The sequence below is a fragment of the Gordionus sp. m RMFG-2023 genome, chromosome 1, assembly GCF_954871325.1.
Source record: "Gordionus sp. m RMFG-2023 chromosome 1, tfGorSpeb1-WG-v2, whole genome shotgun sequence".
In the NCBI taxonomy this organism is placed as follows: Eukaryota; Metazoa; Nematomorpha; class Gordioida; order Chordodea; family Parachordodidae; genus Gordionus; species Gordionus sp. m RMFG-2023.
In genome coordinates this window covers 82698294-82718835 of record NC_088775.1, presented here as the reverse complement: position 1 = coordinate 82718835, position 20542 = coordinate 82698294, and the positions used below count along the sequence as shown (strand labels likewise).

Genomic DNA, 20542 nt, shown 5'->3' with positions numbered 1-20542 from the left:
TTCTAGACGATGGTTAAATCCGGGTTCACATGAACTCACCTTACTCCCTCCCCCCTTTTATTCCGAAAATCCAGATGGATAGAAATTATTTTGAAATTTATGGGCTTCAAAAAAAAATTAACCATTTTTCGAAGGTGGGGAGGAATTCTGCTTTTATCTCTTAGAAAGTGTAGGGGCCACTATATAATCCCATTTATACAACTAATATGATTTGCGTGCAGGTCTTATAATAATTAATGATGATGAACTATAATGGGTCTCTTCTCAGCCAGTGAGATTCTTCTCCGTATATTAATAAGTGGCAAACATACAGATCTGCTAACAATAGCCAATCTAGGAAACATTTGCTATAAAAATATTTATTTGTATTGCTATATTATTTAAAACAAATAACAACGTTTTTTTAACTATTTTTTTGATCTATTCCGATTTGTGTATTATATTACAACTAGCTGATAGCTCCTCAATAAGAATTATCCTTTATTTTAATTAGTTTCTATTTGATACCCACATATCTTAATTAGCTTCTATATAATACCCATATCAATATTTTATGGTGGAAAAATATCCGCCCTCCCATTACCAAGACCCAATTACTTAAAGTAATATTTATCATTGTAGTCAAAAGATATTTTACATACTTTTATTTGATACCCATATCAATATTTCGTGTTGTAAGAATAATCCAGACATCCCCCCCCCCCCCTATCTCAAGACCTGGTGCCCACTTAAATTAATCTTTAATATTATAGTCAAAAAATATTTTAATGACCTTTTATTTGATTCGCATATCAATATTTTGTAATGATAAAAATATCCTCCACCCCCCCCCCTCCTCCCCCCCATTAAGGCCAACCCATGAACACCAAGAGTGAATATAATTATTTCAGGTATAAAATATTCCAATGAGCTTTTATCTGATACGAGGTGACTGGGAAAGTATAAGGTAAAAGGCTATATCGAAATTTTATTTTGGTGATCCTGACCTGTCAAGGCATATTTTCGCCTATTAAAGGGGAGAGGTTGACCTCTATTTGGATCTTTTGATTAGCCATCCAATGATGTTGATTCCTATATTGATATTTATTCTTATAAAGCCAAGAAATACAACTGGCAAACGGATTAATATAAAGTCCTATGATGGAAAAAAATACTATTGGATGAATATAGGTATAATGAATACTATTGGAAGAATATTGGAATAATGAATATTATTGGAAAAATATTGGTATAAAGAATACCATTTGATGAATGATAAATATGATTGGCATTTATTGACCATAATAAATATTGATAGCAGCTTATCAAAATGTCGATGGCGGCATAAATTTATTTTAAAGAAGTGTTCAACTTTAAAAAAAACAATAAAATTTTAATTAATTATTAAAGAATAGCTTGTAATTTTAATTTTATACTAGAAAATCTTATTTTTTATTTCCCTTAAAGTTCTTTAAAATATAAATAACTAAATAGAGCAAAGCATCGAGATCAAAGGATAGATGATCCTGGATTCGACCCTAATTTTGGTAATTTATCCGGATTTATGATTTTTTCTTAAATTGAGGATCGTGATCATTTTGTTAAATATTCGATAGTTCTAAAAAATTTATTTTTTACTTTAAAAGTATATGAATACAATAAAAATTTAAATAAAATATTATTCTTTTTAAAAAAAATCTATTTTTATTATATTTTAGCTTCCTCCACCATTTAATATTTTTCATAAATTTTATAAAGACAACATTTACGAATTTTATTTACAATCTAAAAGTTTTATTTATTGAACCAAAAATAAAATTTTTAGGTATTTAAATATACATACAGTTATTGAAGTGACATATATAAATGAGAACCTTTTATCTTTTCCCCGGCTCGCCACCGTATAATAATGTTAATTATTATTTCTTAATAGAGATTTCTCTCACTAGCATATAAGCACAAAAAGTTACCAAAACTTATATCAATTTGCCACAAAATCGGTAGGTAAGAAAAAAGGCTAATTATCCATTTGGGAAACCTGCACAATCAACCATATGCAGATGCGTATTCAAATGATTTTATAGATAAAAATGATACCTTTTTTGGGAAAAATTCTTCTCAAAATGCGCTTTCCCTTATTATTATTTTTTTTATTCAAATGATGATTAAATTAATAGTTGTTAAATGGCTCTATGTGAGCCTATTTTTAAAAACGGCTAACTCAATATTTTAGCCAGAAAAATTTTCCCTAACTTACTAGTATCTCATTTAAAATATCAAAAAGATACTTGTATGGATTAACAGAAATGGTAGTTTTATTGTGCTGTAGTGAATTACAATTTGAATCCCAATTTAAAATAAAGATAATCTTTTGCAATGAATTCCAATTTAAAATAAATATGATCTGTTATAGTGAATTACAATTCAAAATAATGATAATATTTTTTTAAAAACAGTAATTTTCTTTTCTTGTTAATCTAACAGTCAAAAATAAAATGTATATAAAAAATTGTTAGTTTTTTTCATATATAACAAAATATCAGTCAGAACAGTAAAATTATAAACATTTATATATTATTTATCACAATATGCATCAGTATATAAAAAAAAACAGCAAAATAATAACTCTACCAACTAGTGTTGTTAATCGGCTTAGCCGAGTCGGCTCGAACAGAGCTCACCCAAATTTTGGGTCGTTTTTTTCGACTCCAACTCAAAGTTTTGGTCGTTTTTTACGACTTCGACCAGAGTTCAAGCCGAAAAAAACGACTTCGACCCAAAATATGGGTCGTTTTTTTCGACTCCGACCCAAGTCCAAGCCGAAAAAAACGACCTCGACCCAAAATATGAGTCGTTTTTTTACTACTCCAACTCAAAATTTGGGTCGTATTTTTCGACTTAAACTTGAAGTTTGGGTCATATTTTTCGACTCAAACTTGAAGTTTGGGTCGTATTTTTCGACTAAAACTTGAAGTTTGGGTCGTATTTTTCGACTCCAACTCAAAGTTTGGGTCGTTTTTCTGACTCAGACTCAAACATCGGGTCGTTTTATTCAATCCGACCCAAATATGGATCTTTTTTTTTAAAGACGACTTAAAGTTAGGGTTGCATTTTTTCACCCCTAACCCAATTATCTAGATCATTTTTTTCGACCAAAAGTCAAATAACATTTAGTATATATTAATATTATAGGCGGGAAAGTTACTTAAAGCTTCTTTAAATTATAATGCTCTGATTAACTATTCATCATAGTTATATTTTAAAATTTTTAATTGATGTACCATAGAAAAGTGCCATTTGTCATGATAATTATTTTTGAACTTTTTTAAATGAAATAGATAAAAATATATATTGTAGACATGTTAAATCAAAATTTCAGTGATGATGTACCATAGATAAGTGGTAATTGTCATAATCGCTATTTTTGAACTTTTTTGAGTTTTTTTAAAGCAAATTGCTAAAAATATATATTCTAAACATGTTAAATTAAAAATTCAGTGAGGATGTATCATAGATAGGTGACAATTGTCATAATCGCTATTTTTGAACTTTTTTCAATTTTTTTAAAGGAAATAGCAAAAAATATATATTCTAACCATGTTAAATTAAAAATTCAGTGAGGATGTATCATAGATATGTGACAATTGTCATAATCGCTATTTTTGAACTTTTTCAATTTTTTTTAAAGGAAACATCTTAAAATATATATTCTAAACATGTTAAATTTAAAATTCAGTGAGGATGTATCATATATAGGTGACAATTGTCATAATCGCTATTTTTGAACTTTTTCAAATTTTTTTAAAGGAAATATCTAAAAATATATATTCTAAACATGTTAAATTAAAAATTCAGTGAGGATGTATCATAGATAGGTGACAATTGTCATAATCGCTATTTTTGAACTTTTTCAAATTTTTTTAAAGGAAATAGCTAAAAATATATATTCTAAACATGTTAAATTAAAATTTCAGTGAGGATGTATCATATATAGGTGACAATTGTCATAATCGCTATTTTTAAACTTTTTCAAATTTTTTTAAAGGAAACATCTTAAAATATATATTCTAAACATGTTAAATTTAAAATTCAGTGAGGATTATCATATATAGGTGACAATTGTCATAATCGCTATTTTTGAACTTTTTCAAATTTTTTTAAAGGAAATATCTAAAAATATATATTCTAAACATGTTAAATTAAAAATTCAGTGAGGATGTATCATAGATAGGTGACAATTGTCATAATCGCTATTTTTGAACTTTTTCAAATTTTTTTAAAGGAAATAGCTAAAAATATATATTCTAAACATGTTAAATTAAAATTTCAGTGAGGATGTATCATAGATAGGTGACAATTGTCATAATCGCTATTTTTGAACTTTTTCAAATTTTTTAAAGGAAATATCTAAAAATATATATTCTAAACATGTTAAATTAAAAATTCAGTGAGGATGTATCATAGATAGGTGACAATTGTCATAATCGCTATTTTTGAACTTTTTCAATTTTTAAAGGAAATACAAAAATATATATTTAACCATGTTAAATTAAAATTCAGTGAGGATGTATCATAGATAGTGATAATTGTCATAATCACTATTTTTGAACTTTTCAAATTTTTTAAGAAACATCTTAAAATATACAGTCTGAGGATGTTAAATCATAATTCAGTGAGGATGTATCATATATAGTCATAATCGTCATAATTATTTTTGAACTTTTTCAAATTTTTTAAAGGAAATATCTAAAAATATATATTCTAAACATGTTAAATTAAAAATTCAGTGAGGATGTATCATAGATATGTGACAATTGTCATAATCGCTATTTTTGAACTTTTTCAAATTTTTTTTAAAGGAGATAGCTAAAAATATATATTCTAAACATGTTAAAGTCACCTATCTATGATACATCCTCACTGAATTTTTAATTTAACATGTTTAGAATATATATTTTTAGATATTTCCTTTAAAAAAATTTCAAAAAGTTTAAAAATAGCGATTATGACAATTGTCACCTATCTATGATACATCCTCACTGAAATTTTAATTTAACATGTTTAGAATATATATTTTTAGCTATTTCCTTTAAAAAAATTTGAAAAAAGTTCAAAAATAGCGATTATGACAATTGTCACCTATCTATGATACATCCTCACTGAATTTTTAATTTAACATGTTTAGAATATATATTTTTAGATATTTCCTTTAAAAAAATTTGAAAAAGTTCAAAAATAGCGATTATGACAATTGTCACCTATATATGATACATCCTCACTGAATTTTAAATTTAACATGTTTAGAATATATATTTTTAGATATTTCCTTTAAAAAAATTTGAGAAAAGTTCAAAAATAGCGATTATGACTAATTGTCACCTATCTATGATACATCCTCACTGAATTTAATTTAACATGTTAAATATATTTTTGTATTTCCTTTAAAAAATTGAAAAAGTTCAAAAATACTTGATTTCACCTGTCTATGATACATCCTCACTGAATTTTAATTTAACATGTTTAGAATTTAGTATTTCCTTTAAAAAATTTGAAAAGTTCAAAAATAGCGATTATGACAATTGTCACCTATCTATGATACATCCTCACTGAATTTTTAATTTAACATGTTTAGAATATATATTTTTAGATATTTCCTTTAAAAAAATTTGAAAAAGTTCAAAAATAGCGATTATGACAATTGTCACCTATATATGATACATCCTCACTGAATTTTAAATTTAACATGTTTAGAATATATATTTTAAGATGTTTCCTTTAAAAAAATTTGAAAAAGTTCAAAAATAGCGATTATGACAATTGTCACATATCTATGATACATCCTCACTGAATTTTTAATTTAACATGGTTAGAATATATATTTTTTGCTATTTCCTTTAAAAAAATTGAAAAAAGTTCAAAAATAGCGATTATGACAATTGTCACCTATCTATAATACATCCTCACTGAATTTTTAATTTAACATGTTTAGAATATATATTTTTAGCAATTTGCTTTAAAAAAACTCAAAAAAGTTCAAAAATAGCGATTATGACAATTACCACTTATCTATGGTACATCATCACTGAAATTTTGATTTAACATGTCTACAATATATATTTTTCTATTTCATTTAAAAAAGTTCAAAAATAATTATCATGACAAATGGCACTTTTCTATGGTACATCACTTAAAAATTTTAAAATATAACTATGATGAATAGTTAATCAGAGCATTATAATTTAAAGAAGCTTTAAGTAACTTTCCCGCCTATAATATTAATATATACTAAATGTTATTTGACTTTTGGTCGAAAAAAATGATCTAGATATTGGGTTAGGGGTGAAAAAAAGCAACCCTAACTTTAAGTCGTCTTTAAAAAGAAAGATCCATATTTTGGGTCGGATTGAATAAAACGACCCGATGTTTGAGTCTGAGTCAGAAAAACGACCCAAACTTTGAGTTAGAGTCGAAAAATACGACCCAAACTTCAAGTTTTAGTCGAAAAATACGACCCAAACTTCAAGTTTTAGTCGAAAAATACGACCCAAACTTCAAGTTTGAGTCGAAAAATATGACCCAAACTTCAAGTTTAAGTCGAAAAATACGACCCAAATTTCAAGTTTGAGTCGAAAAATACGACCCAAATTTTGAGTCGGAGTCGTAAAAAACGACCCATATTTTGGGTCGAGGTCGTTTTTTTCGGCTTGGACTTGGGTCGGAGTCGAAAAAAACGACCCATATTTTGGGTCGAAGTCGTTTTTTTCGGCTTGAACTCGGGTCGAAGTCGAAAAAAACGACCCAAACATTGAGTCGGAGTCGAATAAAACGACCCGAGCTTTGGGTCGGGGTCGCGACTCGCGGCGTTTTAACAACACTACTACCAACCATTAAAATTTACAATACATGTGCAGTGATTAAATAATTGTAATCATATATTACATTCATTGGTTAGTAGATTGATGTGATAGTTGCAATTGCAATAATGTTTTTTAAAAAAAATTAAAACATTATTTTGGAGAAGGTAATGTTTTTCCTTAAAAGGGAATACAATCAATAAATACATTATAATTGGAAAGGGCTAAATATATTGGGGAAGAGGGTACATTTATTAACATAATATTGCTGTTTCCTTATGATGGAATACAATCAATAAATAAATCATCAAGGGGAAGGGACTAAATATATTGGGGAAGAGGGTAATTGTATTCTTATAAAATTGTTGTTTCCTACTAATAAAACAATCGATAAATATATTATAATGGAAAAGGGACTAAATTTATTGAGAAAGGTATATGAGATTATTTATAATTGTACGAAAAAAAGTATGCAGAGATTATAAAATCTTGGTTAATCACAACATAAACGAAAATGCATGATTAGCAATTGAAAGTTTTATAAAAAAAGTTTAAATATCTTGATTGATGTGCGCTATCACACTTATGGTGTATCTTGATTTCCCACATGAAATTACTGATCCTCCCAATGACAGTCCCCACAAGCAAATTTTTTTGATTTGTGTCCACTTTCACAAAAACAGAGTTACCTAAAGTTAATTCTCTATTCTTTTAAAATTAGGCCTAACATCACAGTCATTATTCTCTAATAAACTCCATTTTCATCTAATTTACCTACCCAATAATCTATCTGCAGGTGACAATTTTGTTACCTAATGCGCCGCATGGCGATAATTTAATATAACATCTGCTAACATAGTTTAGTTCCAACCCCCTAATTTATAAATCATATTTTTTTGCTATGCTTACAGCTCTTTCTGCCATTCTATTAGCTGACTGTTGATATGCAGGAGTAAATATATGAATAATACCATTTTTAGCAAAAATTTTTAAATTCATAAGACCTAAATACTGGTCCATTATCTGATACCAATTCTACTGGAAAACCGAATCTAGAAAAACATTATTCAATTATAGTTGTAATGGTATTAATGTTTTTAACCTTGATAATTTCCAGCCATCAAGACTATGTATCAATAATTATAAACCGGTAAAACTTCTTAATAGGCCCAAAAGTAACAACGTAGATTCAATACCAGGGTTTATCTGGCTGCGCCCAGTGATTTTGTCAATTTCTTGATAAAATAGGTGCATTAATCATATAGTATTACAACACCATTTCCTTGATGTCTTTAATAACTTCTGATCACCAAAAATATCTTTTCATATCAATCATCCTTAAAAACCCCAATATATCCTTCATGAAGCTCATATTTTAGTTTTTGAGGAATAATAATCTGCCTTCCTTTAAACATACAATCATATTTTATATTCAAAACATTTACATGTGTCTTATATTCTTTTAATTGTGAATAAGTGCCACCTTTATTCAAAACATATTTTATAACTTTAATAATTTCTGAGTCCACAAATGTAGCTCTTTTTATTATATCTAATTTACTAATAATTTTTTTATCATTATTAATATTATCCATATTAAAAAAACAAATGAACATCTTCAGTAATTAATCTAGATAACTCATTAGAAATTATCTGATTTTTCCCCTTTCTATGATTAATATTAAAATCATATCCTGCTAAACACAAATCCCATTTTTTTAAAATTTTATTGTTATTTTATAAAATTTCACCGGATATTCCCCTAATAAATTAACCAGCGGTTTATGATCTATATGAATCTCAAACATCTTACCAATTAAATATTCTCTCCATTTTTTAACTACCAAATAGCGAATCGTTCTTTCTCAATCTCAATAATCGAATATTTTTTTTCAGCACCTGACCATGCTTTAGATATGAATTCAATAGTCCTCTATGACCATCTTCTTCAACATGCAACATAACTGATTTCATACCCTTATTCAAAGCATCAGTCTAAATAAACAAATTCCTACTTCTATCATAATGTGCTAAAATAGGCTTATTACACAATCTTCTTCTAATCTCACAAAACTTGCTCTTTCATTAATCTTCCAATTAAAAGGTTTTCCCTTCTTAAGCAAATCATATAAATTAGAGGCCATTTTCGAAAAACCTTCAATAAACCTGGAATAATTCACGAGTCCCAACCAGTATTGTAATTTATCCTTATCTTTTGCTAAATGAGAGTATCTTAAGTATAAGATACTTTTTATAAAATTATCATTACAATTAAATTAGAATAGCCAAATATATAATATAATTTTTATTATTCATTGATGAAGAACAAAAAATACGCAGAATGAACATTTATAATAATTAATAATATATTTAATAATGAGTTAATTTAGTTTGGCATTTTAACATTAGTTTTAGCCCATTCATAGTATAAACAGGGAAGGGAAACTAAGATTTTTAATGGGAATTAAATAAAATATTATTGGCAAGAGTATTTAATCAAACTATTATTAAGATCAATTTTTTACTTCGGCTATTCTATAGCTTTATTAAACATCAAAAATTCGAGCGTATTTAGTATAAAAAGTAAACGTGAAATAAACAATTTTAGCACAAAAAAGCGCTGATATGCAAATATTAGCGTATTTATAATATTACTATTATTTGGATTGTTCAGCTGTCATAGTTCCTCGATGTGGATTGAGATTTGCTCTAAGTTCCATGTTTAGGTAGATGGCTGTGATAAACCTGAGATGAGCGCAGGTGTGTCAGTGGTTTCTGCCCAAACAGCAAGCGCTGGTATTCTAAGTCGACGGTTATCTGTTCAAGGGCTGGTTGTGTCCCTGCTGAGAACAGATTTTGAGCCCCTCTGTCACCGATCAATTGCCTGGAGAGTTTATCTGCCGGTTTAGCAGTCCCAGTAGCTTCTTTAAGATTTGTGTTATGACTATTTCTATTGAAGGCGATCTCGAATCCTCCAAATAATAATAATAATTTTCTTTAGTAGATGTCAAATCTATTGGTGTTATAGTTTGATCTGATTATGTAGTATTGGTTACATTTATGATTTCTATTATAATATATTTTGAAAGTATTTTTTTTATCATCCGACTCAATTTATAAGTTCTTAATATATGAATGTGATAGTGATGCCAATATGACTCATTATATACATCATCATATGAAAATATTTTCCCAAATCTTTGCCCATTATGTCGAAATTGAAAACAGTTGCAATAGATATTTTTTTACCCTTTGGGCGATTGTTTAGTAAAATAGTATTTATACTAAGGCGCTTTAATAAGAGACGGTCAAATGTTAATCTCATACAAATTATAGCGTTTTTGAGAAGTGTTCCGTTTTTCAATTTTTTTTTCATAAAATTGATAAAAAAAATTTTCATGTGAAAATTTGATTGGACAATTAAATGTGTTCTTAGTAAATTTATTTGTAGCTTATTTTTTTAAATTAAAGGAGAAATGTTTGAAATGATTTTATCGAAAACAAAATGTTAACAATTATAAAGACAAGTTTAGTCTAGACATTAATATAGAAGTATCATGAAAGCGCAAGATTTTACCTGGTCATAATTTCCATAGTAAAGGGCGGGGGATTTGAAGAAACAATAACTCCAGGACCCTATTTTTAGATATCGTTGAGGGAAATTTTTTTTAGATACAGAAAATATATTTACCTTATTCTCTCTTGCAATTTTTACTAAAATTCTATTCCGTGGTGTTGTTAAATATTCTGATTTAGATCGATTTTTAAAAATGATCCGATTTAAATTTTAACCGAAATAATATTATATAAGCCTGGGGATATTGCTCCTAGATGGCAGAAAGATTTATACGCTATTTATCAAATCTCACATAGTATTATTTTGGCTATAATCTTAATCCGGCTGTTTTAAAAATCGATTCAAATAAGGTTTTTATCAATACTAATGAGTGAGTAGGCGCATTCTTATTTGATTTTGTATGATGATGCAAATGTCATTTGATGTCTTTTTTATAAATCAAAATACTTTTTATCTTATTAATTTTAAGAATTTCTTTATACTTTTAATTCGATTTATAATATCTTTAAGAATTTGATAATCAGAATTCATGATGCAGATATAGTATATTGGTAATAAATAATCTGTATATCTTAAATGGTTTTTCAAACAAATTTGTGATTTTTTTAACACTTTATACATTTTTTATTTCATATTATTAAAAAAACGGAATATACATCTTTGCCATTTTATTTTTAATTTTTTATTTATCCACAGAAAATTGTAAATGATAATTTTTAATTTGGAAGCGGGCATCACTAACCTTTACAATCTCAGTGGACTCAAAAAAATTTTAAAATTGAAAATAAATATGTAAATTTGTAAACAATTTTAAATAATACGAAATAGGATTTAATTGTTTTTTGGAAAATAAATTAGTATTGTTAAGATTTATAAACATGTATATCTCTCATGTTTCTAATTATTTTCATTGTGTTTATTATAAACAAACTAAAAAATCATTAAAAAAACTTTAATAATTTTCTGCAAAAATTTTATTTCGCTAATTTTACTGTTATAATAATTTTTGCCTTATCTTGTTGCTTACCCAATTGAGTCGGATCCAAACTTACACATCGAAACAGAATCGCACGATAATCATAGAAATATTTTTTTTATATACAATGAATGACCATAGTATTAGGATGATTTCCTTAAATATAAGATCGCTAAGTGACAAACTCACAATTCTTAGGCAAACTATAAATGATCAACGATACGACATCCTCCTTCTACAAGAAACTCATTTGAAAGAAACGGAAGTAAGAAATCTCTTAGAATACACCTTATACTGCAGCTCGAATGCTGAACATGTTTGGGCAGGTGTAGCAATCTTAATCCATAACAAACTAATTAAATATGTAAGCTTTAATCCAATTTCCAGTCGCATTTGCTGTCTTACCTTAAATATTGGTTACTCACCTGTTCAATATTTATTCACCACATAATAATAAAGTTTTTTACATAGAGCTGGAAAATATCTTAAAAGAACTACCTCATCGAGATAGTATCATATTAGCTGGCGATTTCAATGCCTCGGTTGGGAAGCCTAACAATTCTACCTGCCTCGGGAACGCCACTCTAGTACAAAGTACGAACACTAATGGCAAAAAACTAATAGAAATTTGTGAACACTTCAATTTGAAAATAGGAAATACCTTCTTCAATCATCCTAACCATCACACCATGACCTACAAAAGCCCATCTTTTGGCACTACCTCACAAATTGATTTCTTTGTAATTTCCAACAATATATTTAAGTAGGTGAAGGACATCAAAGTCGTCAGCAAACTGAACTTCACCTTATTTACGGACCATTACCCACTAGGATGCGAGCTAAGGATAAAAATAGCATTTTTCCAAACCGAAATCAACATAGCCACCTTAACTCTACACACTTCATAATGAGGAAAGACGCACAGCTGAATGATCCAAAAGGAAGAGTTCATCACCAATCTAACAACATGGAGAAACACCCAAAATGGCATGATCAATCCTAATATAACTTGGAAGGATATGAAACTAAGTTTATCAAGCTGTATGAATTCATGCTTAAGACCACGAATTAAGCGTAAAGAATGGCTATCCCCTTCAACAATACAGATAATTAAAAACTTAACAACAAATATCTCCTATAACCAATATACTAAACACCACAGAAGGTACATAACTCACTGCATAAGAACAGATAAAAGATATTTTATTGCCAACTTATCTAGATCCATACAATATAGCTTTGACAACAATAATATTTACAAGGCTTTCCAATCTCTTAAGTTACTCACTACCTTTAAATCCAATCCTCTACCAAGATTACACATTGAAAATAATAAAATTATAACGGACCCCAGGGAACAATTAGCGATATGGACAGACCATTACATGAACCTTTACAGAACAAGGTGGCCTAAACCATTATGTGACTATCCTTTCCAACCACCTAATCGGAACCTGAACAGAATAGATATAATCAATGCCATTAAAAGACTAAAAACCCATAAAGCAGCCGGAATCGATGGGATTTTTGCGGAACTTTGGAAGATAGATGCTGATTTAAGTGCTAGTCTACTGCTTCCCCTCTTTAATGAGATATGGAATACTGGCAATTTCCCAGAGGAATGGATGACCTCGATAATACTTAATTTCCCTAAAAATAAGAACCCGACTAGCCTGAAGGACTATAGAGGAATTGCACTGATCCCAGTTACCCTAAAAATGTTCACGTATATTATAGCCGTCAGGATTAAACCAATCATCGATAGAAACCTCTCAAACGCCATCACATCATATAGGAAGGGCAGGAACACGACGGAACTAACCATGGCGCTTAAGGTTATTCTGGAGAAAGCTAGAATGCATAAGTCCCCAATATTTGCCCTAATGATTGATCTAAGTCAAGCCTTTGACTCCATCATACAGCATAAGATCTGGCCCTTACTGGAGGACATAGGAATAGATAAACATCTGATTTCGCTTATAAAAATAATATACGATAATCATAACGTGATACCACAACATCTGAACTTAAAATCACAACCATTTAAGGCCAACAGAGGACTGAAACAAGGATGCATTTTATCACCTATGCTATTTAATGTAATAATGAACGATATTCTGAATAAATCCTTCAAACAAGAACATGCTCTTAACCCTCGATATCTGAATCAACAATATGATAATAACATACACAACTCTCTAAATTTTCTATGCTATGCCGATGATGTATGCATATTAGCTAACTCTGAGTACAAATTAAGAAACTTGCTGTCATTGTTTGTCAAAAATTGCTTTGGATACGGACTGAAAGTCAACTACTCAAAGACAAAGTTAATTGTATCCAATATCCCTCTATATAACAGCGACCCCTTTAACTTTGAGGATAATGTGGTAGATACGGTCTCGGATTTTAAGTACCTAGGAACCAGAATAATGTCATTAGGCACCACCATTTTGGATACTAAGTCGAGGACCAACAAGGCCAGATCCCGATATCATCAGCTAACTAAATTATGGTCGTCCAACCAGATATCTACGAACCTAAAAATAAGACTCTTTAAATCCCTAATTCTACCCATCTTAACATACGGGTTGGAAACATGGCAGGACACTAAAAGCAACATCAACACATCCCAGACCTTCATAAACAAGTGCTTGAGAAGAATCACTAAAACTTACTATCCATACAACACCCCAAACACAACTCTCTGGAACAGGTGTGACATCCTACCTATCAAACGACTCATTCCTTTGAGGAGATTAGAATTACTCGGCCACTGCTTAAGACATTCACGAGATAATATGATATTTTCGTCCATGGAGTGGACCCCGGATTATGAAAGGCGAAGAATCCCCAAATACTATTGGCTGGCAAAATGTCTGAAGGACATGGACTTGATCAATCTTACGTTTATAGATTTTCTTGCACTCAGCAAAAACAAGAAACATTTAAAGGAACATCTACAATACATGCTTAAATATGGTTTAAACTAGAGCAGGAATCGTGGACGTATCAGACTATTTCTCGCACTGCCTTATTTCCAATTGCTTATCCCCAGTCTAATGACAACTTATGTTTTGGCGCAATAGGAATTATGGTTTAAAAAAAAAAGAAAAAAAAAGAGATGAGATGAGATAAGTATAATTATTATTTTATTTTTATTTTTTTTTCTAAATTTCCCCCTCCCCTTTATAACACCCTTTTTCCTTTCCCTACTGGATAAACGATTTTTGACGAAGTCAATTTATATCTTAAAACCATGAATATTAATAATGATAACGATCTCCAGGCTCAATATAATAATGATAATAGTGAATAACATGGATTCTATAGACATTGCGTTATCTTCCAAGGATATACTTACCAAACATTAAGAAATTTTTTTTTCCCATCTCTTAAATCTAACCAGGTGTCAGGTACATTATTATTATTAATATTAGCTACAATTCTTAACACTATTTTGCCGGTAACGGAACTAATAGATCCCCTCTTTCTTACTCCTCTCTTCTTTACTATGCTAGCTGACTACATAGTGGTACCGTCCACTATAATAAAACGGGTATACATCATGTATAGGATCTATATACTAGTGAATATACATGGTGCACGCTACAACTCCTGGTGGGTGATGAAGTTGCACTTCGTGCAATTTCTGGCGTGGTAATGAATGAATGAATGAAATTTTAAAATTATTTACAAAATTATGTTTTTTTAGCTAACATAATCTAAAATTACTTTTTTTAGGCCATATGATTGGCCAATTTATCCATTCATTAAATGATTAGAAAATTGGAGTTAACTTTAGCTGTGCTTAAACCCGATATTCTTTCCAAACGTTATGTTAAAGAGGTTTGATATTTTAGCAAAGTAGATTAAATTATTTTTTAAGGAAATTAAGAAAATTATTTTAAAAAATAATTTCTATTTTATAAAATCAAAAACCTTTAAACCAACAAGAGATTCAATGGAAAAATTTTATTCAATGCACAAGGGTATTTTAATGTAATTAACTATTATATTTTATATTAAGAAAAAGATTTTTACCCACGATTAATAGATTACATGGCTAGGTGGTTATATATAATTTTTTAATCCTTATTAATATATAGTGCTCCAATATCTTCCTATATATTAGCAAGAGAAAATGCCATAGTTAAATGGAGAGAACTTATCGGTCCAACCAAACATGATAAGTAGTTTTATAAATCATTGAAAAATTATAAATATTTTAATAAGAGCTATATATGAAGCCCCTACATCAATTAGGGGAAGATATGGAATATCTGACACAAGAAATGCTGTTCATGGTTCAGGTTTATAGGCAAATTATTGTTATATTTTATAATTATGTTAATAAATTTTTATTGAATCACATTTGCTTAATAGTGAATTAATATATTAATTATATATGGAAAGTATTTAAGGGATAAATTTATTATATAAATCAGCTAAGATAATAATTATTTTTCATGCTTTCTGGTTATGCAAAACTTATATACATATTGCCTGATTTTCTTAAATTAGTTTTTAATCTATTTATAATTTTAGATTCTTTAGAATCAGCTTTAACTGAAATTAAATTCATGTTTCCTGAATTTCACCCTGAAATGTGGTTTAAGATGGAAGAACCATTATTTAGAAAAGGTCAAGACATATTATATGATTCAGAACTCGAAGTTCATTATTTAAATAAGTCTAGTCATTATATGTCAACAAGCATTATTCGACCTTCAAATCAATGAAAAATTCACCTGATATTTTAAATCTATTTTCACGATTTATATATATATATATTTATGAATAAATAAAATTAATACTTAAAATTTCCAAACAAATAATTTTGAATTTATTAAATTATAAAAAAAATTATCAAGATTTAAAAAAATATCATAATACTTATAAAATTATGTTATTTTTAGCAAATAGCACTATTGTATATTTACATAAATACTCAAGATTATTATTATTTTATATTTTTAACTCATAATTGTCCTCCTTATAACAGTATTTTTTTTCCATAAAATTTTTATATTGATAAAAAAATTTCAACAATTCTTTTGAATTAACTTTAATATATTCAATCCAAATTCATTATTCATGCTCAAAAATTTATATATAAAATTACTAAAACAATTTTTTTTAAAATTATAAAATAGAGTTTGACAATATTGTATAATAGCATAGTAATTACAAAATTATAACATTATTTTTTCTGAATTAATTGATAATTTTATATCATAACATTTTTGTAAATAATGAATATCAATAAACGATATCCAACCACATTTTTTACAATTAAGGATTAATATATTGTGGTGTAATATAAATGTATTCCTTTTCAATTGTTGTAGTGTTTCTAGTGCTAAAATATAATATTAGTATAGAAACTATGAAGACCACTATGGCACCCATTAAAATTTTCATCTTAAGGTTTTTCCACCAAAATTTTCGTTTGAGATATTTAGTACTTTTCTCGAATTTATTGGCACTTTGACAGAGTTTAACGGATTTCTCTTCTAGAAGAGATAGGCTTTCTTGACGTCTCATAAGTTTCTCCACGTTATCTCTGACCACAACAATTACATCATCAACCTTTTTTTGCCATTTGATAATTATTTTAATTTTTTGATTACTATAATAGCTATATAAATATTTATTAATTATACAATCATTATAACAATTGGCTTCAGAAGATTGAGGGTGGGGTATTGCAACAACCCAAATGGTTAATAATGGGTAATGGCTCCACTGCATTATAAAAGAATATAATATAATTGAAATTGGCATTTATAACCTAATAAATTTTATACCTGACTTGATATTGAAGTAACAAAATCGGAATTATCTGTATAAAGAATTATATTAAGTAAGCTTACCCGGTTATTCAGTAATCAGAATTACCTAATGAATTTTAATTCATCGATCATCATATATGATGTTTATTTGTTTAAGTTTAAATTTAAAGAAAGAAATTTGTAATGGGGGGAAAAAATGCAAATCAAATCATAATGTTATTAAGTTATCCAAATGGATGAAAACAAAAATTACATTAGGTTAGAATAAGATTATTACAATGAATTACAGATAAAATATTTATTTTAAGTGAACCACTTTCCAGGGATGATAAAAAAAATCAGCCTTTAAAGTAGCGCAAAATTAAATTAGATTGTGCAACTTATTTTAAAACTATTTCTAATTAGGGGGGATTAGACACTTAAAAAACGATTTTTTTGGCCCGAGCTTGCCCGCGGCCGGCCATTTTTTAGATCTAAGCCAGGCCCAGGGCCCATTGTGACCTAAGGCCTTAATTTAATTTTTAAAAAAAGCTTAAAGGAAAGAAATTTCAAGGTCAAACTATTTATTTTAATTAATCTTAAATGTTATTCATTAAATTTAAATATTCAGAATAACATTTAATAATTTAAAATTATATTTAACAATTTTATTCTTATTTAATGCAAAATATGATAATCAATTTTAATATTTAGTGCCTCCTTATTTTTTTATTTTTTTAAAATTCTTTTTTATAATTGTGATAAACAATCAGGCACCGATAGGAATCTTTTTACCAGTTCAGCTTTCCCCGCTATAATCAAAAACATTTTGCACAAGTTGTCCAGCTCAGCTGGGCGGTTCCATTCTCTGAAGCTATCTTAAATGAGTCAGCAAGGGAAAAAGGGAAGGTCAAAAACGAAATCCCATCCCAACATGTTATAAAGATTTTAAATGAAGTTATATTATTTTAAAATAACTATTTAAAAACTTAAGGTCAATTATATTTATGATTTTTTTTTAGAAAAATAGATTCTTATAAAATTAAAAACAGGGGCTCGGGAACAAAGACATTTTTGGATTCCTGTTCTGACAAGAAATTATGTTTCTGAATTCCTAAAAATTTCATATTTTATTTCTAGTCTATTCATATACAATTATTCATTCCTTATAAGCGTAAGTTTATAAGATGATAAAAACATTGTTGATAAAAGTTTGAAAATTAATAATCTCTCCAATTGATGAAACCAAATGAAGCAGATTCACGCGATTGGTAGATGGAAATTGAAAATCGAGAGGTAGTTGGGAAATCGAAAATATTTCACACTTGGATATGTTTGAAGAAATGCCAAGTAAGAGACTCCAAGCTTTTGATTATATCTCGGATTTTATGATGTTTTGGAGGCAGTAGCAATGTGAGTGACATAATAAGGGTATCATAATAAATCTATATTGTTCGGGTCTTGTATGATATTTTTTATGCTTAGGCGAAAAATGGCAGGCCCTAGTGGTTCGCCATGTTGGATGCCTTTCCATGATTGAATAGTATAAGTGCCATATTGAAGTCATGTTGGATTCTCGTAACCATTCTCAATATATGATGTACATTAAGGAAATTTCTTGATTAAATAAGGTCATTGTTTAAATCAAAATTAACTAAGTGATGTGTCTTGTTCAAAATAATCTAGTAAAATTATTGTGGCATGAGAAGTACTTTCACAACAATCCTTGACACCAAAGCCCGATTGATAGGATTGCAAAGGTGTAGATAGGCTCTCTTTGATCCTGGAGCATATTATTTTTAATGTAATCCTACTTAACACTGAACCAATAGTAATTTAGCGTATTTATCTATTGGACTTTAAAGCGAAATTAATTTAACCCCAAATAATACAGGAATAACTGCGGAGTTTACGATTGCATAAGATGATTATAGTAAAAAAAAAGGATTTTAAAAAGAACGAAGGATTTATTAATAAAAAAAATCTTGTTCACGAACCTCACTTTGTAGATCCAGACAATTTTCCAAAATTGGAATCGACAGCATAGTGGATTCCTTTGATCTAGATTCATTTACAACTGTTATTTATTACATAGATCAGCTTCATACAAAAAAATGCTTCAATATTTTACATTATCTTTTAGATTTTGAAATATCGGCTCCTGGGTAACCCATAAAAGTTTCGTCTATTTTAAGGACTAATAATGAAGACAATTTCTTAATATCTACTATACTTACAAAGAATACAAATAGAATTAAATATTTGATTTACAATTCAAATACTAAATTCTTTGAAAATATTTTCAAAAATGAAAAATAAAATAAAATGGACTATAAAAATTTAAAAAGATTGATTTTTAATATATGGAAAAAGTAATTAATAAGTTCCACAAGGAAAATGTTAAAAGAAAAATTTCAAATATTTACAATTATTTAATATTGTGTGAATAATTTTAAATTCTACGATTAATTTCGAATAATTCGATCGAATAATAAACAAAAAATGATTCCACAGATAATATATTTTTCTTATTCTTATTTGCTTTGAATTTTTTTATTCGTATTTATAAAATAAGAATTGAATCGTATAAAATTGAATAATAAATAATTCGTATTCGGTATAATACCTATCACTTTGGCACAATTATTGCATTTTAAAAGCTATAGTTTGTTGTTTCTTTGAATTATTTGATTGGAATTTTTTTTGGTTTTGCAGATTAGATTATTGACAGAGTTGATAACGCTCCTTGTTAAAAGTAGCTAGTTCCCGCTCCCGCTTCTACCTTCTCAAAAGGAGCTAGCTTCCGCTTCTACCTTCTCAAAAGGAGCTAGCTCCCGCTTCTACCTTCTCAAAAGGAGCTAGCTTCCGCTTCTACCTTCTCAAAAGGAGCTAGCTCCCGCTTCTACCTTCTCAAAAGGAGCTAGCTCCCGCTCCCGTTACTACATTTTTGTAAGGAGCTAGCTCTTGCTCCAAGTAATGGAGTGCCACTCCATAACCGCTCCTTTAATACATTTTTTTAGAAGGTACACGAAACAAAATCATATTTTTTTTATTAAAAAGTTTTATAAAATATTTATAATCTTTTATTAGCCTTTAAAAGTATAAATTTTCTATAGAATCTAACAAACATCCACGCCTCTCCCCTAAGACCTGTTTTGCAATACTAAATAAGCGCTCCATAGGAGCACTAGAGGGAAGCGGGGTATTGTATTTTATATGAACAATGAGAAAATTAAAATAAATATTAAAATATATTTAAAAAAGCATCATATCTAACAACCCAAGCTCAACTATAATGAATTGCCCAAAAATAATTTATTACCATAAAAATATTATTCCAAAATAAAAAAAATATAGTTGTCATTTCGTAAAGAAAGATTTT

The 20542-nt window shown here is 28.3% G+C and overlaps 1 protein-coding gene across 2 annotated transcripts; it reads left to right on the top strand.

Annotated features, from left to right (window-relative positions):
• The first annotated feature begins 15136 nt into the window (after positions 1-15136).
• Positions 15137-16657, top strand: LOC135931803 (nucleoside diphosphate kinase 6-like). 2 transcript variants are annotated; one of them, XM_065469098.1, is made up of 6 exons: positions 15137-15235; positions 15276-15378; positions 15417-15456; positions 15496-15579; positions 15623-15699; positions 15935-16657. In XM_065469098.1, the coding sequence occupies exons 1-6, from the start codon at positions 15164-15166 to the stop codon at positions 16126-16128; spliced, it is 570 nt and encodes a 189-aa protein (XP_065325170.1). In that variant the 5' UTR covers positions 15137-15163; the 3' UTR covers positions 16129-16657. The 2 variants fall into 2 exon arrangements, with proteins under 2 accessions (XP_065325170.1, XP_065325171.1); XM_065469099.1 differs by lacking the exon at positions 15417-15456 and having other exon boundaries at positions 15276-15388.
• The last annotated feature ends 3885 nt before the right edge of the window (positions 16658-20542 follow it).

Excerpts from the sequence above, each read along its gene's own strand:
- LOC135931803 (XM_065469098.1), top strand. The coding sequence starts at position 15,164 with ATGATTAGAAAATTGGAGTTAACTTTAGCTGTGCTTAAACCCGATATT. Across the intron at positions 15,379-15,416 it reads ATTTTATTCAATGCACAAGG|AAAAAGATTTTTACCCACGA; the intron begins GTATTTTAATGT and ends TTTTATATTAAG. Across the intron at positions 15,700-15,934 it reads AAATGCTGTTCATGGTTCAG|ATTCTTTAGAATCAGCTTTA; the intron begins GTTTATAGGCAA and ends TTATAATTTTAG.